General features: G+C 38.0%; 1 protein-coding gene across 5 annotated transcripts in view; it reads right to left on the bottom strand.

Moving 5' to 3' along the window:
* Nucleotides 1-24083, bottom strand: part of mlip (muscular LMNA-interacting protein) — a 56807-nt gene that overhangs the window by 24098 nt on the left and 8626 nt on the right. For 2 of the 5 annotated variants that reach the window (XM_079634690.1, XM_079634692.1), the window contains exons 2-6: nt 6949-7065; nt 5177-5302; nt 2314-3990; nt 777-848; nt 234-314 (exon numbers count right to left, since the gene is read on the bottom strand). In XM_079634690.1, the coding sequence (XP_079490816.1) occupies nt 234-314; nt 777-848; nt 2314-3990; nt 5177-5302; nt 6949-7065 (2073 nt within the window). Of the gene's footprint in view, nt 1-233; nt 315-776; nt 849-2313; nt 3991-5176; nt 5303-6948; nt 7066-7586; nt 7663-24083 lie in introns of those variants that run through there. The other 3 variants (XR_013800166.1, XM_079634691.1, XM_079634693.1) reach the window with 3 other exon arrangements.

The raw sequence follows: 24083 nt of genomic DNA on the forward strand, positions 1-24083 counted from the left end.
AACAACTTTGACATGCCTTATGGACTGAAGTGCCTTTGCTTCATTTATTCTGTTTTAATTGTATTTGTATTTGTTTTGTTTTTTATCGAATTTGTTCTAGATAATTGTGTTAACTATGTTCTGCACATACGTCTCCCAACGAGAGATTTTGTATATTGTGCTTTGTAAATAAGTGTTTAATAAAAAAAATACTGTTATACTCAGCAAATTCATGTGTTTGTGTGTCATTCTACCGCTTCATGTGGGTCCTCCCAAGAATAGTTGTCTGCGGGGTTGAGCGACGCCTCTTTCTTGTCGACATCTTCATCTATAGCCTTCAGCAAGGAAAAGATAAAGAGATGCAGGTGGAGCTTTAATCTTTTAATGATGCAATATATTCTTGACCTTAGCAAGTGGTTAGAAGGAGGCTTTAGAAGCTACTAAATCCCAAAGATGTGAGTCTGCTCACGTCTTATATTGATTATCCCACTATTTTCTGACCCTGTTCAGAACATTTTAACCTCTCCTATAATGTCTAATGAAGTATACAATGTGGATGACTCATCCTGCTTGTTCTGTTCAGGGTCCCTTTGGCCACTTATGAACAAATCCATTCTGCTGTCCATCAACGAAAAAATTTTATGATTCAATTTCAACCTATTTAACGACAATACAGTTGCATGGAATCCAAAAATAACACTGATTTAATGGCTTAAACTGACACTGAATGAGATCCATTTAATAATTGTACAGTAAATAATAGCTGTCGTTTAGAGTAATTAGATAAAGCAGCTCACCTGCTGTTCCCGGAGCAGAGTATTTGTAGGAATGGCAGCGAACGCCTTGTAGGTGGATTTGATCCTGTGTGTCTTTTTTTTTAAGGAAAGAATGGTTGAAAAGTCATAAAAAGGCAAAAGCAGAATTAAACAACATAATATACAGTCCCAGTGCTATGCAATAAGACAAGACGGTATATGAGTAATTCCCTTTCATGAAACAGTCATATCACAATATTGTTGTTTTTGAATGGAAAAAGTTATTAATACTAAATAGTAAGGGTTTAACAACATATCGTGTCACAATATATTGCAATACAAAAAATGCATCAATATGTATTGTGGATAGTGACAATAATGGCTGTAAACGATTAATCGCGATTAATCGAATCCAAAATAAAAGTTTCTGTTTACATAATATATGTGTGTGTATTGTGTATAATTATTTTGTATATATAAATACACACACATGCATGTATATATTTGAGAAATATTTGCATTTATATACTGCATATATATTTTTATATGATTTATATTATATATACATAAAACTATTTTATATATAAATAACACATTTTTCTTAAATATATACATGCATGTGTGTGTATTTATATATACAAAATAATCATACACAATACACACATATATTATGTAAACACAAACTTATTTTGGATTTGATTAATCGTGATTAATCGTTTACAGCCCTAATTGTGTGTATATACAATTCAAATTACTGTGTGAGAAAAAAAGTTTACAGAGTTTTAGTGTCAGTACTACAATAAACTACTGTATATATAATAATATAATAATGCAATGGGGGAATATGTGTGGGTCCTGATAATGCCAAATGTCTGATGTTACCAGTAAAAAGTGGCCTACATAATTTTAAATACATCTAGTCAGTGAAAGAGTGCACGCATATTTGTCTAAAATTATTCAGCATTGGGTTTCCAGCACCAAGTCCAAGTCTATTCATTTTCACACTCAATGTAAAACAAAATTTTGCATTTTAATTAACAGTACATTTTTTGTTAACCTTTTACCAAATGTCTAGGAGTATCACAACAATATTGAATTGTGAGTTCAGTATCGTGATATGCATCGAATCGTGACATGAGGGTATCGTTACACCCCTACTAAATAGCCATGTGGTTCTTTCTCCTTATTGGGGGAATGCATGCATGAATAAATGGATATAAAGAAGCCAATATAACCATGCCTGTGACTGCAGATCAACATAAACATCACCATCAGTTCAGAATATCTCAGTCTGCATTCGTGTTATGTGGAAAACACTTAAAAACCGTACTCCCCAGAGATAGCCGTGCAAACATCTCTACTGTGATAAACCATGCATGTATTGTTCGAACCAAGGGTCCCAAACACGAAACATGCAAAACTTGCCCTTTGCTAAAGATTTACTGCTCTTGCATGAGTATGATGCATATCATGTTTCCCAGCAATGCGGGAGGCATGTCACTGCTGGAATGATTGCCACTTCTCAATGGTAGGGCATGCAAGTAGCTTGCAGGTAACAGCGAAAGGGCATGCACTGTACCTTTCTATTTTTACAGTCCCCATCTGCGCAGTCTGGTGTGCTCCCCCATAGGGATGGAGAGGGTGATGAACAGAACGAGTACGAGGGAGAGGGGGAAAGCTGGCGGCTCGGGACCGCCGGGGAGGGCGAGAGAGTGCCGCGATCTGGGGTGGAGGACCGGGAGCTTGGGTGGACGGGAGGACAAGCAGGAGAGGCGGGAGGTGTGTAGGACAGGCGGGCGAGACCCAAGGGTCTAGGAGAGGGAGACAGCCTAAAAGCCGGGGATGATAGGTGCACTGTTTCCACGTCATTTATGAGAGCATTTTGGAAAAGAGTACTTTGTTTATTCTCTCTGTGGCTTAAACCGGGAGATATTGAATTGATGTGTGATTCGAAAGTGTGTTGCAGAGTAGGAGATGAAGATTTACATGAACTCAGAGCAGGTTTTGGTACAGAGGAGTCTAAATTAGCAGATGAACTTCCCATGTGTTTCAGATATGGTTCATTGGAGAGCTCAGATGATTTCTGACTCTGTTTCAGTGGCAATGAATATTTTTCTGGCCTATCATGGGGTTTTGTTTCATCATTATGTATTAAAGATTCGCCTGACTTATTTGGATCCATAGATACAGGACAATCCCCTGACACTGGTGGATTGTTCTGGTTCCCATTGCTGGAACATGACAGATAGCTTGATTTAGGAGATCTCATGCGGGAGCTGGAGCTACACAAAAGAGAGCTAGGAACTGTCGGCAAACGATTTCCCTTGGGACCTGATTTAGACAGGTGAGCATTGGCAGCCTGGACTGCAGGTACGCTTGGCGAAGAGATGTGATTTGTAGGTAAGGTGATGCTACTACTGCTGGTGAAATGTCTGCATGAGCCAGGTCTTTCTGGTGGTTTCATGAGTGGGGATTCGTCAGGAACCTTAACCACCTCTGGTTTCCAAATCTGTGGCTTTGAAATCTGGAAAGACTTTGTATCAATGGCGGTACAAGACTTTGCTTTGGGCACGTTCATGGGTGCAACAGAAGAGGCAGCTGAGCACGCTAAACAGGACGACATGTTAACTGGACTGATGGGCCAGCAGGGCGAGTAAGGTCTTTGAGATGAAGAGGACAGGACGGGTAGACGGCCTTTCCTGAGGATTGCCGTTAGCAGGGAGAGTTGGGTTGGAGGAGTCCTGTGCCGGGCTCGGGGCGAAAGAGGACAGGGTGAGGTTGTACGACTGTCACAGGGTGTACCGCAAACAGACGACATCTGTAGCAAACTGGAGCCCGGAGCCAAAGAGAGCCGCTTGATTCTCACCACAGAGGGTGTGAAAGTCCCTGATCTCACGGAGGAACACGGAGAAACTGTGCGACTAAAGGGACATGGAGAACCGTCTCGTGAGAACATGTGGAGCGCAGACCAGCTCCTGTCCTTGTCCCAGCCCTCGGAGAGAATCGACTCCTTGGAGGAAGCAGGGGATGTGAGGAAATCCATGGAGCTGGCAGGGCTAAGGACCTCCTCTCTCTGGGACGCGCTATTTAAAAACAGACCCGAGCTGACCTCAGCAGTGTTGTGAAATCCTAGATGAGAAATGCCGGGGTGTTTGTTAACAGTGGTTTCCATGGCAGGGGTTACGCTACCGAATTCTGCATGAGGACCAACTGGGGTGGTGGGTGGTTTAAGGGTTAAATTGTCAGGTGACTGAATCTGAGAAAGAAAGAAGATTACAGAGCCATAAACAGAACTCATTTTGAGTATTGCAATGATGATTAACCATTGTTTTCTGCAAACTGTTTGTTTATTGATGGGCCTGATTGCCAATTACAGTATAACTCATTATTAGAGGTCTATGTAGACATAAAAATGTCTAATGCATCAGACTAATTTCTCACTTGTTGCTCAATGAGAATTTAGTGAAGTCGGTTACATTTTTCTTTCTCTCAATCTCTCAAATGGCAAGCTGGTTATTCCAGCACTAAATGCATGACGGTCTTTATGTTGAAGTGAGAGAAGTCATTGGCTAAAGTAGTCTTGGAAACATGTTTAAAAACATTATTTTTAATATTCTGATAAACACTAGTGGCACAGACTAATTAGACACAATAAATACTCCTATTCATCAATTGCTCGGGTCAGATCTCTGTCTACTGTGTAGGCACGCTAATGTGTGTGTTTAATTAACAGGGGACTGCAACACAGAAAGCAGCCGTGTGTTATCAGTATACTCATTATCATGATGTCTCCCATTAGAGCCGGATAAAAGATATTAAGGATTCATCTGAACATTGAACAATGTTCTCTACAAACAGTCCTTGTTTGAATTCAATTAGATATACTTCATACGCAGTGGTAGAATGATTGACCAGAAAACAAGCTATTGAAGTAATGACTTTCCAAGAAGTACGTCATTACTTCAATAGCTTGTTTTCTGGACCATCATTCTGCCACAGCGTATGACATATATGTAATTGAATTCATTTTTAAAGAAGGTTCAGCAGTAAGTTAAAGAAAAAAATTTGGTAACACTTTACAATTAGGTTTATTAGTTAACATTATGTATTAACTAACATGAACTAACAATGATCAATACATTTGTGTTAATCTTTGTTAATGTTAGTTAATAAAAATACAGCTGTTCATTGTTTTGTTCATGTTAGTTCACAGTGCATTAACTAATGTTACAAATACAACCTTTGATTTTAATAATGTATTAGTAAATGTTGAAATTAACTCAGATTAATAAATCCGGTAGAAGTATTGATCATTCTTAGTTCATGTTAACTAATGTAGTTAACTAATGTTAACTAATGAACCTTATTGTAAAGAGTTACCGTAAAAAAATTCATCAGGAGTTTGCATTTGCCCTTCTGACAGAATATAGCACAATACTAACCTCACTTTTAGTGGTGTTCTTGAGCGTTTCTCTCAGATCTTCAGGGTCTTGGACGTAAATAACCTCAGCCTTGTAGACACCCTCCTCTGCCATGCTCTTCTCAAAGTCCCCTGGCTCCCGTGAAGTCTGACATTGGAAAAGGAAATGTTACTAAGAGACACCAAACCTGAAATGGCAGCTGTCCCAAAGCTACAGATGGCTATTTCTAGCTTCTGAGCATCTTGACGATATAAGAGAGTCAGTGAATGCATTTATGTGTGCGTGTGTTTCCCGTTCCAGCTCGGACATCTTTTTACCAGAAGTCCGTGTCCCTCATGTATTGCTCACATGCAAGAACGCATGACCCACCCTGATTGTGTAAGCCCTTCAGCAAATGCCTTCAGCAGTTTCCCTTTTATACAGACGTAGGTCATCCTCTCCTAAGGGACTCTGGGAATCACTGAAGTCTCCCTCTATCAGATTTGAGAAGTATTTGCTAATTAAATGAACAGTTCACTCAAATAGTAAGATAAATTTTAATGTTATTAAGATTAAAGCAAGCGTTACTGCAACACAAAAAATTATGTGAAATTTTTTAACTAAATGTGAAATAAATTTGAAAGCTTCAGTAGCGGTAAAAATTTGTGAGTTATGACTTAAATTTGGGTCTGTTCTTCCAATAAAGGTACAATACAAATATCACAGCTGTCATTTGCAGATTTTATGATACTTCTGTAGTGCTTTAACCCTCGTTTTAATCGCCTTTTTTATATCACATATTTTAGTAATCATCATAAATTAGGTATCATTCGAAAGCTTACAAACTCAAGAATTCATCCTGTGAAAACCGTTTTGAAATTGGATGTTGCGTTACCATGGAAATGGTACTCTAAATTCTTTTAGCGGGCTCCTCCTTTAGTGGGCGGTGTCATTTTTTATATTATGAAATGTATTTAAATGTATGTAAACTACTTTCTAACCAAAACCTTTTCTAATATTTACAAAACACATATCGTCAGAAAGGTCTGAGTCTCAAGGTTCCATATTTTGAGATATTTTGACAGAAATGTATTAATTTGTTAGAGGAGAATGCATCAAAACAAAATTCAATGCAATGTACGCACATTGCATTGAATTTTGTTTTGATGCATTCTCCTCTAACAAATTAATACATTTCTGTCAAAATATCACTTATATCTCAAAATATGGAACCTTGAGACCTCACCCGGAGGCTATTTGTAGTACAGTGCCAAAACAAAATCTCATAGGGACTTACATTTCTATGATATTAACTGCAAATTTGGAACACAACTTGGTTAGACATATGGCTTTGATTTATAGCAATTTTAAAGTTGTTGTTTTTTGTAAAATACATATATTATATAAAATAATACATATTTAGTGCAGTAGATTTGATTTACAGTAAATTTAAACTTCCATGATTTCACTTCAGCAATAATCTTCTCACTTCAGCAATAATCTTCTTTAAAAGATTGAGTGTCTCAAAAGATTGAAAGATTGAGATTCAGACCAAAGTATGAATAGTGCATTTTCATGTCTATTCTCAAAAAGGGGGTTGACAGTTAAGTGGTTAAACCCATATTCACTATGGACTATCATTGTATACAAAGAGCTGGATTAGTTAAAATTCATCAAAACATTCATCATCCATGTTTGGAACAGCATGAAGTAAATAATTAACCCCTCCCGTGTGGTGTCATGTTTCGTTTTTGAGTGACACAGTGTGGCATACTACAGGAACCACACTGAGCCGTCTCAAGAGTTCTTCTCACCGGGTTTGGTCTGCCGGCCTGAAGAACCTTTTTCCAGATCCGGTTCTCCACGGGCAGTCTTTTTAGAAGTGGCACAAAGGTGAAAGACTTGAGCTTGGTTGCAAATACAGTGGTGACCTGTAAAAACAGACATATTTTTCAAGTAATTTCAGTACACACAGGGAAACAGCGTGGAGCCAATGAAAACAGCAGAGAGCCATCAAGCTTCTGTCTGCACCAACAAACGATAGAAACAAAACAAGCGCTGAATCCAGATGAGCAGAACTGTTTCATCCTCATGTTGACTGATTGGAGCATTCAGTGCTAAAAACCATAAAAAACATGTCTTAATTCTGAAACACAAAGCAAGAGCTGTGATTATAAAATCATGCTACAGCCATTTATACCACTTCATTTTGCAATCACGCCTTTTCATGTTTTCGGGTGATCATTTAGCAGCTCCTGAGGATGAAAAACGTGCCTGTCTTGCTAATAGTGACAACGTACTTGTTTCGCACCCCAAAAATGATGACTTAAGAGAGTTTGACGTACTTCATTTCTGACTAAATTTGAAATGAGTAAAAAAAGCTTGCATTGCACATTTGCATCCTAATCCAGAACAATGGCTGAACAGAGTAACTTTAATGGAAAAGTTTTACCTTCTGCTGACTTTAGCACTGCCGTCGACGTGAAGCGATTTGAGGATGATAATGTGTGGTCTCACAAATTGCTTTCAAGCTGTTGTATATTCATTGGAATGCAGAAACAACAGAGGGTCCATTCAGTGTATAAAAGTAGGCGTCAGGGACGGCCCTTTCCTACTCGCTTTTTAAAATCAGACAATTAACGATTGTTGGCTTGCTCTCTTGACATGTTTATGATTACTAGCAGATGTCATAATTATCTGATATAGAGCACATGCACCTATATTCTTATTGCGTTGTTACTAAAACTATGCTTATATTTTTAGTTTTGAAGGATTTCCTCTGCATGCTGGACACTTGTCTCTTAATCCTTCAAAATCCATTCTAACTCATGAATACAAAAACAATGCATGAATTTCTTGAATAATATAATAATAAAAACTGAGGTTATTTTGTTTGGACCCAGTCGAGCCGATGATATCCTTCCCGTTGACCTGGCTCCTGAAATAATATGTGAAACCCATCGTGACAAATTTAGGTGTCAAAATAGATAATGTTTTTAAACTTGATAAACAGATAAATAACGTCACTTGAGGCTTTTATCTAAAATTAAACCTGTCTTATCTCTTAAACACTTTGAACATGTGATTCATGCTTTTATTTCAACTCGTTTAGACAACTGTAATGCACTTCCCAGCAAACATTCACGTTGTGGCAACGTCTCTGGCACGTTGCATTTCTGCTATGGCAACGTCGCTGTCTACGTGCTCGCAACATTGTAACAACGTAGAATTGTAAGACGTGTCAGGGCTGTAGCAACGTTGTTACGCGACATTCAGCAACTGAGAGACGACGTTCTGACAATTTTTTTTATATGCTGCTGCTAGATATGCCTTTAGATATCCCCCATTTAGCAATTTGTTAGATAATTATATACTTTTTAAATATTGTTTATCCTTATTATTTAATGGGGCTATCAGTAAATTAGCCTAATTATAATCAACACCTGCAAGTGTACACTTTGAAGAGTAAAAATTACAGAAGGTTTCGTTAATTCAACTTTATCAAAACAGCATATCAAATTGCACTTCCAAAAGTCATACATTTGTGTGTGTGTGTGTGTGTGGGGGTGGGGGGGGGGGGTGGGGGGGGTAAACGAATATACAAATTTATTTTAAGTAGTAAATAAAACATGAAAACCAAAGGTAGATCAGAATATTTAATGAATAAAAAAACCGGGTTCTGTATGGCAGACAGTAGTTGAAAGCCGGCGACCAGAGAAACATCCACAAATGATACTAAATACCGAAAAATCAAATGAAAAACTAAAACAGTGCAAGTGAGGCTACATTAGTCACATTCAATTAAAGATGTAGGTTGTTTGATAGCTGAGGCTAAATGAAACGCAATACTCGCGTATCTGCTCGATGATGAATGAGAACACCAACCCGATCACACCCAACGGGCGGTTGGAATTTAAAGCTGATTGTCCCTCTTCAGTGACGAGTGATGTGTACATTATGTAGTCCAGTGGTTGTCCAGATACCCTTGGCACAATCTTAAGCAATGGCCCTGAACGGTGGTTTAATGTCAACATTGTGACAACGCTGTAACAACCTTCACCACACAACGTAGTTATAGCAACCTTTTGGCCATGTTGTTAAAACGTTGGTAGAAGGTCGGGTACGTTGTGCCAACGTTCTGTGTTTGCTGGGTTTATATTGGCGTAAACCGAACCTCTCTTTCACGCTTACAGCTAGTACAAAACTCGGCCGCACGCCTGTTAACCGGAACGCGCAAGCATGAACATATAACACCAGTTCTGGCCTCGCTACATTGGCTCCCGATCCATTTTAGAATACATTTTAAGATTGTATTGTTTGTTTTTAAATCACTAAATGGTTTGGCTCTTCGCTATATCTCAGACCTCGTAAAAGTTTACACCCCTACACGGTCACTCAGGTCTATTGACCAACTTCGGTTGGTCGCTCCAAAAACCGGGTTTAAACCCTGGGGTGACCGCACTTTTTCAGCCGCAGCCCCTAAACTGTGGAACGAGCTCCTCCACGGGTCAAACTGGCCCCAACCCTCGAATCTTTTAAATCTCGTCTAAAAACTCACTTGTATTCAGGCTTTTACCCCAGCATGAGAACTGTGTGATTTTATGTTGACTTATGGGTTTTATATGTACTTTTATGTGTTATCCCTTGTTCAGCACTTGGTAAACCTTGTTTTTTTTTTTAAATGTGCTATATAAATGAAAATGGAATGGAATATAATGTTGGATTGTTCAAGAAATAATTGTTCATAATTGTATTTGTCTGCTTAACTAATATGTTGACAACCCATTTTGTTGCATTTTTCTGTGGTGTTTAGGGGTTCATTTTAAAAAGATTACAGGCCAATAAATAATGATGAGAAAATAAATAAATGATACATCATCAATGGCGGGTCCCTTTCATTAGTTGGGACAGATTGCTTTTGCAAGAGGCTCACAAGCTTTTAAGCTGACCATCAATTAACCACGTAAAATCCATTCACTGACCGCCTCATGCATATTATGCACAAACTGCAAAGATTGTTCTTGATCTCGCAAGCTCTAATCTGATTGGCTGGCTTTATCTGCCTAGCAAACATTAAGTGTTTACATGATAATTGTGCTTACAAGATACAAGCTTTTTTGAAGATGAAATGATCACTAGATTGCGGCTGCCTTGTTACTGGCATCAAATCCTTGAGATTTTCAAGTTCACTGTAAATAATGTTATTTTTCTTCTTTATTGTGTTCTTTATTTGATTATGACACTCGCATGATTGTAATTAAAGTGTGTAATCGTGTTTTATTAATCTCAGAGCTGGTTGGTTTGGTCTATGGTGTAGAACTCTTTCCTGGAGATTATGTTGTGAAAATGAATGGGGAAAATATTTCCAGAAACAAGAGCTCTAAAAAAAGTGCAAGTTATATTCTCTGTTGTGTTGTGGCTCCCATCATAACACTGTGATCTCAACATGTGAACGTGCGAGTTATTTCTGTCCTGTGATCCTGCACAACAATCCCGGCCCTTAAGCCATGTTCCAACAACACGTTTCTTCTTTCTGTCCCTGTTTGGCTGTTTCATCATCCATATCTTCTCTTTTCATTGATATTCCTGTTAAGAGCTTTGGAATGAGATTAAAAAATCCCTGAAGCATTAATAAGAGCCCTTGAACACATGCATAACATTATTTCCACAATCTAGATTAGATGCTGTCACGGTCAGGTTGCAGCGGAGATGAAACAGGATTGAAGTGCAGCAGCTTTATTCAACAAAAAACTCAAACTTTACTGACAAAAACCTGAAAGAAACTCAAGGCTTTAGCCAACAACTGTGGAGCTAATTAACAAGACACACCTGAACAGAACCAACAATCAATTAGAAACCACAGAGAACCAAGCAACAGACTGAAAAGCAACCTAGAAACAGACATGAGCAAAACAAAGTCTAAAGTGAACAAACTAACACAAAAAAATTACAGATACTGTATATGGAAGATTATACAACTATCTGGTTCTTTAATCTCATGAGCACAGAGACATTCTGATATTTCGTATAAATGAAATATCATATATTCTGTGACTTGGCGAAGTTAAATTAGGCACTGAACATGTTTCTGTTCAATTTGGCAGAATACGTTTGATAAAAGTGTAATTCCTAAAGTGTTTTATTCAGCATTATGCATTTTCAGTAATGTTGCTGTTTGAGCATGAAAATTATGTTACGAAGCACCATGTTGCAGTTGCTAACACACACCCCCCCCCCCCCCCCCCCTTAATACCGCGTGGTTTATTTACATGTTGCTGCTGAGCCTGACATTTTTGACACACCCACCAAACAAGAGAAACCTTATCTCAAACCCCGTTGCACACCAGTCCGTTTCCAGGAAACATATCGTTCAACCCGGAAACTGTAGCAAAACGCTGTTCACCGGTTTGAGCTTGAACTGCCCCAGACTTCATCTGACACGCCGCTTTATGCTCGACACGAGCTCCGACGTCGGTTCAAATGTCACATCACTACAAATAGGAGCTCTCAGAAAACTACTATCTTACAAGCTGTAATTACGAGCTCTATGAGGAAGCGAACACTTTTTACATCATACAATTGCAGTAATTACGCCATGGTGTGAACACACCTAAATATCAACAGTTTTTCTCAGAAACCACTTACTGCACCATTATTGTCTGTAATTATCCACCAGTGGGGATGCTTTTGAGAAAACTCACTTTTGCTTTATACCTGTCCTGTCTATTTGTCATTTATGACCCTGGATCACAAACCCAGTCTGGAGTCGCACGGGTATATCTGTGGCAATAGGCAACAATACATTGTATGGGTCAAAATTATCCTTTTTTCTTTTATGCCAAAAATCATTAGGATATTAAGATCATGTTCCATGAAGATATTTAGTAAATTTCCTACCGTAAATATATAAACATGTATTTTTGTGAGTGATTGCAGCACAATCGTGAACATAAATGCACAACTTTAAAGGAGATTTTCTCAATGTTTAGATTTTTTTGCACCCTCAGATTCCAGATTTACAATAGTTGTGTCTCGACCAAATATTGTCCTATCATAACAAACCACACATCAATGGAAAGCTTATTTATTCAGCTTTCATGTTAAGCATAAATCTCAATTTCAAAAAATGGACCCATGTGACTGTTTTTGTGGTCCAGGGTCACATTTTTTGCTGTGAACGACTTGCACAAACTTTAAAGTAGGAAAATGAACTGTGTTGCCGGGGACAGTCCCCGCTAAGAGGGAACGTTCCCATAACTTTCACTATAGTTTTCTTTAAAAGTTATGCTAATGTTGGGACAAAACATTCATAAAATTATCTGTATGGATATGATATGAATAGTTAATATACGTTCTCATGATGTAGAGAATAAATGTTCTTAGAAAATATGTTTTTGGAACATCCTTATGATGTTATTAATATTTACTAAATGTTTTTGAAATGTTTGGATAAACTTTGTAAGAACAAGTTTAATGAAACATCCTTAGAGTGTTATTTGTAAAAGTTCATTTTTATCACACTGTGAAACTCAAAGCAGCTTTACAGAAAATCATGATGTTTATAATATTTATATCTTAATATCTTAATTTCTTCCCTTGTGCTTTTGGTTTAGAAAATGTACTGTAAGCTTTGCTCTTCACAATTCCATGTTTATTCCAGGTCTATAGCCCACATATTCAGTTTCAAGGGAAAAATAATCCCCCAAAAAAAGGTTCTACTGCTTCAAGGTGCAAACCATAAATACGGCGTGTCTTGAGTGAGCAGAATGATACCCCACTCACACTGCTAATGACTTGAATGCTCCCATTATAATCATCATGATGGCGCAGACTGGGGTCTCTTGAACAGCTCCACGTGGCTTTTTGTTCTGCACTCCCGCAAACCCTCCAATTACAATCAACAAAGCCGTCTCATACCTCGCTCGCAGTGTCAATGGACTGCAAAAATACCGCCTTTGGATATTAAATAAATTAATTGCTGTTGTGCAAACAAGGGAAAAAAGTGAAAAACAACCTAACACTCTCATATAAGCAGATAATAAATCTGAGGCTTCAAAAAACCAGCCAACTCCTGCTTGGCAGAAGTTTGTTGTGCTTCATTTCCATTTTGTTGCTGAAAGGTCAATTTTTGTCATACATGTAAATATTGTTTCTTAGTAAACTCAAAATTCATAGATTTAACGTGACATCACACCCTTGAACGCCAACCTGGATGTTAAAACAAAGCTTTTCTCCATTGCCTGTCAGTTATTTTTTACTATGTTTCTACTAAGTACTAATGTAGTACACTCTAAAAAATGATGGGTTGTTTTAACCCAATTTTGGGTCAAATATGGTCAAACCCAAATGTTGGGTTAAAAATGTAGTTATAAAATGTAACCCAACGGCTGAGTTTGTCCATATTTGACCCAAAGTCTCTGTTTTATTACATTAAGGCACTTTAAGTGTTTTTGTCATGTTAAGCGTTTAGACTATCCTGCAGTTTTTAGTGACTGAAATACTGCAGCAGTTTCTGGATATGGATCACAGGTGCCCAAAACTTGCATTTTTTTAACATATTATTGGTGATGTAAATATTCCTGGCTTCAACCAGACGGTAAACGGACAGGCCTTTGCTACAGTTTTGCCCTCGAGGTCTCGGTGCCGGTCGTGACTAAAAACTATGAATACGCAGTTGGTTTGCTCCAGTAGGTTTAATCAGCGCTCATAGATCTCTCTTTTTGTAATACGTAAAAGCTATGATTTATTTTTGTATCAGATAAGAAAAAAAGTCCAAAGCCATATTTGAGAGGATTTAACTTGTGATTTCAGGCTTTTCAATCGTTTGATTGAGCCACTGCCTCATTCCTCAAGAACAGAACCACATTGAGGCTCATTAAACAGGACAATTACTCTTGGGAAAAATTCTCCCACTATTATCTCACTATTCAGTGAATTCATGACAACAAAAATTTAAAAAATATTATTTTTAGTCATATTTTCTGTCAGTGAGTTGAGAAACACTATCATATTTTTTTTTTTTAAATCGCGACTCAAAAAGATTTTGAAAAAACATTAAGTGATTAATTATCACTTAAAATGCAAGGTGCATCACACACGTTGAGCAAATCCTGATAATGGGATTAACTCATAATGTAGCATCTCATTTTTGCAATTCAATGGGAAGGCTTAAAAAGAGATGTGAATGCATAGAGCCGTCCGTTGCCTTGCAGTGCCTCTCGTCAATTTACATTCAGGCTTGAGTATCTTCTTAATGAAGATCACTAATTAAGCTTAGCAGGAGATGTTCAACCCTCCAGCCATGAATTAGTCAGAGTGGATGAACTAAATAACAGGAATCAACATGATGAATATAGCAGGTTTGATAATTGTAGGTCATCTCATTCTTGAGCAATTAATGACAGTTACAAAAGAGGACAGCATTTTTACAAAGTCCCTGAGTCTTACTCATATTAAATCGTTCGCCTTCTCGCATGCTGTCCTTAATTCACTGAAGATGATGATGATGAGAGGTACTTATGGCATTGGTGATGAGAACGTATGAGCCATACGCTTATTTTTGTGCAATACATCCATACGTTTCAAGCCTCATGTGAGTTAAAATAGCTTTGATTCTGGCATTCAACCTTTCCTTCTCTCATGGATGCAGGATAAAAATAGACTTTAAAGGCCGACCATGAAGTTCTTGTCAAAGTGTTTGGTGTTCAAACAGAGAGAGAAAGTGGCACTATAATGCTAATATACAGAGTGTAGGGGGAAAAGTAGATCAGGCTGCTTGTCTTTTTTGAAATTTCAGCTTTGAATTCACTGAACGTTAACTTCATGCAACGTATGTCCACTGTGTAATAAAAAATATTCTTATGTATGCTGTGACTAAACATTTCAATGACATGAGCAGTTGTTAATACAGCTCTGCAATATGCTAAATATAATTTTTGCATAAAAGCAAGCAATCAAAATTATCAATTTTTTTCCGTCAATTGATTTCTATAGTGAAAATGTACCCTTACGCCAATACCAACTAACCGTTCGCAGAGACCCGCCACCCTTAGTTACTGTCGCTATGTCCGACAAGCCACACCTCTCTCACGCCACACCATGTTCTCACGCAGTGAAAAACATAATAAACAAAGTCTCACCTTTCAAATTTGGTCATTTTTTAAAATAAATGTAAACAATAAATAGCGTTTTGTGGCTCTTTAATGTGTCTGTCAGATCGCTGTGTCGCCTCAGTTAAAGCCGCTTGTGAACCGATCATCTCTTCTTCTAGTTCATTTATAGCATCAAATAAACATGAATGAACATCAGAAGGAATGTTGTTTTAACCGCGGAAAGACGTCAGTACACTCCGCTTCTCAAGTTCAAATCCTCCAAGGTTAATCTACTAACTCTCCTGATGGCTTTGTCGGACAAAATGGTGGATGTCGAAGTATGATTGGTCAGATCACCTGTCAATCAAGCTCCCTGGAAAGGGTCAATTGCACAGTAATCAGAGGTCCATTTCCAGGGCCGGCCCGAGGCATAAGCGAACTAAGCGGCTGCTTGAGTTTTTTTTTTTTTTTTTTTTACACATATTAGATAACTTAAACAAGTGACATAAATTAATGAATGTATAATTCATGACAAGCGAATTCTGATTTTATGATCAATATACCTTCCTACAACTGCTGCTGTGTCTGCCAGCGTTTGAGTAATGCACATAATCTAGACACCTCGCGTGCATAGACAATTCATGGGTGGGGAGACTTCTGTGATGAAAATAGACTTCAACTTTATTGATATGGTTTTAATAATCTTAATAATATAACCGAGCGTTCGTATAGGATTCACCTAACACTAACAGAAATAAGAAAATAATCAACGATAGCAGTTTGAAGTCTTCTCCACTTTATTATATTCCACATCAGATCACTAACTCCAAAACCCCGCGACACTCCAGTACCAAGTGCGCATCTACGGCATGCCCCGAGGGGAAAAATACATTGCATGCACACATATACAACTAGCGCCAGTACATCATTATTATCGTAACAGACTTTGTTGGATTCTGTCATGATGCATGTACAATCCAAAAAAAGTCTGTTACAATAATAATCTATAAATAAATAAATAAAGATTTTGAGGACAGTTACACTGTCAATAATTGTCATTGTTGTTGCTAAAATTATGTTTCTGATTTCTCAGTTTTGTCATTATTTTAGCAAATAATTGAGAGAGTCAGTAAAAGAGTAAAGTAAAAGTTAAACGTTTTAAAAACAAAAGTGAAAAATGTATGCGCTTTCATTATTTAAGTATAATTTTTTTTGTAACATTCTATTTTTGATTATATCCATGTTTGTCTATTTTGGTTTTATTTTGTAGTTGAATATTGCACAGTTACGGCACATTTGCAAATAATTTATTTATGTTTTGTGACATGCTTTCAGAAGTTTCAAAGAGTTAGTAAAAGAGTAAAGTAAAAGTTAAAACTTTTTATTTAAGTATCTATTTTTTATTAAGTATTTATTTTGTATTAACACATAACCTCACTGTATTAATTTATAATGTAGCATTATAGCATGACATTTGTGTCAATAATCGTCAAGCACAGGTGACTCCGCGTGGTGGGAGGGGCCCCCCAAATAAAATTCTGCTTAGGGCCCCCAAAAGGCTCGGGCCGGCACTGTCCATTTCAAAAAGAAAAGTTGGAGGCTCCAATGTGTTTTCTACACACAGATACAAAAATTGTATGCAACGACTGAAATGACTTTGTTATCTCTCTTATATTTAACAATGTTCTCTCATATTTCACTCTTAATAGTTTATCTCATTCTATTTCTTCAACCATTCAGGAACAAAACAGCTTTCAATGTCAGTCACTCTCTCAGCTAAAGTTATATTGTGAGTTTAATATGCAAGTCACATCAACTTCTTGTTTATTGAGCTGTTGTATAAAATCAAGATCACATTTGTAATCACATTTGCCTTGGCTTTTGTCTTGCTTAGTTGGAGACATTTAATATTCAACAATATTATTGGTCTGCCTTAGGATAACTCTCGCCAAAATTTAACCTAGGCTATTTTTGTTAATCTACCATTAGTCAAACATTCGTGTAAAATCATAATTAGAATGGAAACGCCACTTTTAAGTTTGACCGTATTTTAGTTTTCGGTCAAAATGCCTTTCGAATAGTGTCATTTGAGAAAATCGCTATTTTTAAAACACTAATGCGGCTCGACACAACATAAAACTGTGCTTGAAGTGTCACCAGCGGCTCTACACATGAACTCCAGCATTGACAACAATGTTTGTGTAGTAGCCTACACGGTTTACTAAATAGGTTTTGTACGACTCACTTTATCAGTTAGTGTTTCCGGTGGCTGGAAATGTGTCAGTCAAAAGTAATCGATCTCAGAATGCAATGTAACATGAGGAGAGTATAAAGATGGAAAGTGCCTAAAGCTTGTTGTCATGCTTTTCATTGGAATTACAAGTTCATGACTTTTCCTCATATGGAGTCAGTTCATTATGTTGCATTCGGAGATCGACTACTTTTGACAAAATGCCGGCGGATGTAAACAGTGAGTTGTTCAAAATCGTTCTTTTTAGTCAACTCTGTGTACACAAACAATGTAGTCAATGCTGGAGTTCATGTGTAGAGCCGCTGGTGATGCTTCCAGCACAGTTGCATGTTGTGTCGAGCCGCATTAGTGTTTTAAAAATAGCCCCAGTCTCTCCCATTCAAAAGGCATTTTGACCGAAAACGAAAATACGGTCAAACTTAAAAGTGGAGTTTCCATTGTAATGATGCTTTTGCACGAATGTTTGACTCGGGTAGATTAACAAAAAAGAGCCTAGGTTGAATTTTGGCGAGAGTTACCCTTTAAATTATTGGAAACTGTTTGAATTGGAAGCAATTATAGTTTCAGTCTGTATCTGCTGTAAATGAAAGCATGTTTCCATTTAAAAGGTAATTGCGACCTTTTATCAATTTTGGCAAGAGTTATACTTTAAGGTGGACGATGACACAATTTTCTTCTAGAAACAAACTTGGTTGTATTATTTTCATGTTATCACTGTGAAGCTGCTTTGATACAATCTGTATTGTAAACAGCGCTATATAAATAAAGGTGACTTGACTTAATCATGCTGATATTCGTGAAAACAGCACTCTTCCTTGTGCGGTATTATAAATATTGAAAACAAGAACTTATACAGCAAGATGTTTTTTCATCATATCCTGGATTTTGGTGCACGGCGTGATGGTGGGCACTTCTCCACTGATGGCCAGTCAAAAGTAGCTTTGATTTTTTCCATTGCGAGCAACATACTGTGCACATCTTTTATTATGCTTTTAAAGATACCAGGGATACTAGTGATTGACTGTCCAAGCACAGGACTGTCACTAGCAGGATTTTGGGACTGTGTGTTCCCGGCAGTTTCATCAGCCAGTCAACAACACTATCATGCCGTTCCAGAGTGTCTGCAAATAAAGATTATAGTCTTCACTTTATATGTACAACATAGAAACTTTTCCTCTATCAGCAGAAGGGGGTTACACACAGAGCTTGCAACACCCCTGTAGTGTATCCACAGTGACAGCGAAAGCCACAAACAAACAGAAGCAGTCAAAGGCCTCAGCAGGCATTTCCTACTCGCCCATAAAATCTCTCTCTCTCTCTGTAGCCCACAGTGTTATGTGGATCATACCGTTCCTGAAGGCTCACATTTCCATGCCATTCCCAAGCAAGGGGTGTGTTTGCTCCAAGCTGTTCCCAGCATAGTGTTTTATCCAGAACATAAGACTCGGATCTAGCATCTCTTTGATTAGTAATTCAACAAACTTTGAAGAAGCGATGCACTGAAGCCTGGACGGTTTCCACCAGTTAGTCTTGCACAGATTGTTCTCTAAAAATAATCGCTGTGGCTCTACAGACGCAGAGGCTTTGAAAGAAAGTGTTTACAGCCCAGATTTAGTTTAAGTAATGATTTGGTCGCACACAACAATAATGCTGAGTTGACCTTTGGTTGTATTTTCACTCTTGGCCTATAAAGCATTTGGCATCCGAGTTTAAAACGCAGCTGACGCCTCATTTCAGAGTTATTTACAGCAGGACAGAGAACAAGACTTGCGTGAACGAGAAACAGAAGTCAGAATATTAAAAGTGAACAATAATGTTACGTTCAAAAACACTGATTCCTTCAACAAACAAATAGATGTTGTCTTGGGCTGTCTAATCAGTCTTTTACAGTCGACCTGCAATATCTATTTATTCTATTTAACTTTATTCTAGAGCTGCTGTAAAGCCAAAACAATCTCTGTTACTTTCATTTATATCACAGTAAAGCTGCTTTGAAACAATTTATATTGCTAAAAGCACTATATAAATGAAGGTGACTTGACTTGACTTAACATGACCGCCTCCAATAGTTGACAATGGTTTGAATCTTGCTCAGAGTTGTGCAAATAGGACCAGTTACACTGTTTCCGTGACCCGGATGGGAGTGAGGTTTAGGGAGGTCTTTAATGTCCTTGTTAATTTGTAAGCCCCCCATGCCAGTTTATGCTGGTTCGAACCCCATGCACTCGGAGTGGTGCAGGACCAATTACAATGTTGCTGTGATCTGGATAAAAGTGAGGTTTGATAGAGTACGTAGCAGGGGTCCCAAAAAAAATTTATGTTAGTGACTTTTAACTGTAGTTAGTGTGTAATGTTGCTGTTTGATCATAAACAACATCTGCAAAGTTACAACGCTCAAAGTTCAAAGCAAAGGGAGATATTTACTTTTAAAGAAATCGTTTTTTAAGGACTACAACAAACGGCTGGTAGGAACTACACGACATTCCTCCCGGGTTAGTGACATCACCAACCCTAAAATTTACATAAACCCCGCCCCCGGGAACACGTCTATGTTGAGAAGAGGAAGAGTTGTTGTAGTCGAGCACATTTGGGAGTCCAAACTGTAGCATCCGCCTTTTCACGTGCAATACAGTACGTAACACAAATGCAATAGCATGTCACTCTGTATGCATCTTACAACAGTTCCCACACGAGAGATTTATAGATTATCATGACAGAATATGCTAATCAATGACTATAACTACACATCAGCAACATAAAATTATCAACTAACCATTCAGAAATGTCCTGTTGCTTCTACATGTTGTCACTTCTTCTTGAGTCTCTCCATCATTGTCTTGACTCCAGTTTGAACATAAAAGGCAGAACAGTTTCTGACATTTTAGAGTGTGTCTGTGTGAGGTAAAAAAGCTGCTAACAAACACTAGTTATTGAAGCTCCGCCCCCTGTGCCGGGAGCAGTAGCTCATTTGCATTTAAAGGGACACACAAAACGATGCGTCTTCACTGACCCTCAAAAAGGGACAACTTCCCTTTTCACAAAAATCTGTGGGGTATTTTTAGCTAAATCTTCACATACACACTCTGGGGACAACAGAGACTTATTTTACATATTGTAAAAATGAAAAAAATGAAGAAAAAAAATTATACCACCCCTTTAATGGGGGGCGGGTCAGTCTGTAACAGAAAATTACATGGGCCGGAGGGACTACCAATAGTATTGCTTGGATTAGTGTTGTCAAAAGTTCCAACTTCATTTCAAGTTGGCACTGAAATGTAAAAAATCATAAATCAGCAGAATCATAAACACCTTGATGAACACCTGATTGGCCAATGTGTTAACGCACACATCAAATATGTCTGTGATTGGCTACAATGATCAGCGCTTCAAAAATATGTTGTAAATACACATCAACGACGCTCTTCGCCGAGCGCTTACACAGATACACACCGGTCCGCTGATAGACTCCTGCTTGTGCTTTCAATCGCTCCCGCTTCAAAACACTTTCTAACACTTCCGTGCGCTGATCAGCCAATCACAGACATATCCGATGAGCATGTGAACACAATGGCCAATCAGAGGCGTTTATGGTTCTGCTCAACAGCGCTCAAAGCATCACACATTTTAACAGGAATATCAACATTTTGTCCAAGAACCGATAATTCTTTATATTTGAAAGCCAGTAACCGATACATTGGCCGATCAATCTAAATCCACATTTTTGATATACTTTCTGAAAGACTGATTACAAAAACAAAAGTCTCAACATTAAAAGCCATGTTCCAAACACACAATAATATTGTCATTATAATTTGATGTAGCCTATGACACACTTGGCACATTGGCACATGTTGCACAGATGGTATTTTCTTTATTTTTTATTAAGTGTTTCCAATCATATTTCAAGCAATTCAATGGTGAATATCTGAAGTGTCTCAGCTGAAGCAAATAATACATAATTTATCGACTTTAATATATCGGGCAAATTTTCTTATTGGGCTGATAACGATAAAGTTAAAAATGAACATATCGGCCGATACCGATATGGTGGCCATAATAAATGTATTTGTTTTTCATGAAGTAGATGCAGTAGAGGGTTAAGATCAAGCAGTCTTAACTTTTAATTGTGTTTACTTTGACATTTTGAAGCTAATAACTGGCCTTGTTGGCATCTGCACTGTAAATAACCATCTATTTTCATTCTGAATTCATCTTTGGAAATATTACCCTAAGCAGTAAGTGCTTATATAATGTTGCTGTCTTGAGAGGAACTTTGCAGTCAGTGGCAGGATAAGCAAAAACCGAATGCCTCTGGCAGACTCAAGCCACAAGTTTTGAATGCCAGAGAGTTAAGTTTGCATAAATGCTTGCATGTCAACGGGAGTTTGAAAGTTTGGGTGTGTTGTTGGGTTTTAGGAGAATTTATACCCCAAATAACACACCCATCAGCTTCCAGCTCGCCTCAAAGAGTCCGAAGGCTGTCAAGGGCTTTGGGGTTTGCCATATAAAAAGAGACTGCATCAAAGCCGGGAAACACTAGCAGGGCTTTATCTTCGGAGAGACAGTCCTGTACCTCCCCTATTCTGCTGCCTTAAAGGAGAACTCCGGGCAATTTTTAAGTTAATCTTGATTGTTATATCTTTGAGAGAACTGTCTATAGAAAAAAAACCAACCGGATTGGTGCTTGAACACGGAGCTGCTACCGCTAATGCCCAGAGCTCACTCAGCTAACGGCAGTTATGGGGCATATTCATAAAGAGTGTTTCTGTGCCTCTTAACAGACACAACATGCAATTAAAATGTCTGTCCAACATGAACAGGGTCCTTACATGATAACAAGATGCATTTAGCAACTTAGCCATTGTTTAAATTCACCTAAATAGTGTTTTAGAGACGGCTAGCTGTAGTCTCGCGCTGAAGTCCCGTGGGAACTCCCGTTGTAGCCGGGAAAGGTAAATAGAAGTGTGTGCAGGTGGAGGAGCGTCGTGTGTGTGAAGAGTGATGATCGGAGTTGCTCAGGAAAAATTGGTTCGTAACGTAACTATGGAGAATATAGGAGATTTTGAACACATGGAAGAGGCTTTTGAGTTTGATGGTCGTCCTTATTTATTAGAACCCGAGTATACAGACGAAGAACTAGCCTCACACTCTTCAGTCAACAATACCTTTTCCGGCTACAACGGGAGTTCCCACGGGACTTCAGCGCGAGACTACAGCTAGCCGTCTCTAAAACACTATTGAGGTGAATTTAAACAATGGCTAAGTTGCTAAACGCATCTTGTTATCATGTAAGGACCCTGTTCATGTTGGACAGACATTTTAATTGCATATTGTGTCTGTTAAGAGGCACAGACACACTCTTTATGAATATGCCCCATAACTGCCGTTAGCTGAGTGAGCTCTGGGCATTAGCGGTAGCGGGTTCAAGCACCAATCCGGTTCGTTTTTTCTATAGACAGAACTCACAAAAGTATAACGATCAAGATTAACTTAAAAATTGCCCGGAGTTCTCCTTTAACCCTTTCATTATGCATTGCTTTACAATGAGAAGCTGCCTGAGAACTCATCTGTCAAACATATCATTGACTGTGTATGGTTGTGAACTTATTTCAGCCTGCATTATTTGACACAAATTAAAAGTTGGCGCTAAACCAAGGGTAAAAGGTGAAGCGACTGGCATAATTCCTAATAGATAAATATAGCTTATGCAACATGAGGCAGAGCCAACACAAGGTGTTATGCACACAACACTCCCGTAACGCTAATGAGAGTCAGTCAAGCATTTAAACAGTCAAATCATATTTTGAACAAATAGTATTATTCATCAGTTAAACATTGTTGCTCTAGACTTTCCACTGTAGTCATGCTAAAATGGTATGTCTTTTGGTTCATTTCTAAATAAAGTCCGCCTGTAGTCAATAATTTCATCCCATTAAACTCATATTTGATCATAAAAATTACATATTTAAAAAAATGTTCCTTGAAAAAAAAAGTCTTCATGCCTTAAACCTTGTGCGCTGTGACCCCAAATTACGTTTGCTGAAATAAAATAAAAATGTTTTCTTTGTCCAAATGGCATGAGACTTTGTTACAGTTGTCAACACTTTTTTTAGATCTACAAATAAAAATAAAAAATTGGAATGATTTTTAAGTTAGTGTGAAAAAAGTCACACTCGTGCTGCTTAGAGAAATGGAGAAAATTCATCCTCAAAATCAGAAACAACACAGAACACACATAGACAGAAATTAAGAGATTGTAGTCTTCTTATGTTCTGCTAAGAACCAATCACATGCCAGATACATCGTATTCTTTGTTCTTATTGGCTATAGCACTTGTCAATAATGTTTATGCAAATTAGCTCTAGAAAGTTCAGTGTGTATTTTGCTGCTAAAGAGTGAACACTCATGTTGCGTGTCTGATAAGATTAATAAATCCTCATGGTAAAACTGTTTCTGCGTGCAACCAGAGCCTCCTTGAACATTTCGTCACCATAGCGAAAGCACAACAGAGGTGAAAGGATGAGACAATACAATTTAGCACCTAAACACACAGACAAACAGTTCAAATACCGAGATCACAGAGTTTGAGGTATTTTGTCTGTGTAGC

This window comes from Phoxinus phoxinus, assembly GCF_949152265.1.
Source record: "Phoxinus phoxinus genome assembly, chromosome: 14".
In the NCBI taxonomy this organism is placed as follows: Eukaryota; Metazoa; Chordata; class Actinopteri; order Cypriniformes; family Leuciscidae; genus Phoxinus; species Phoxinus phoxinus.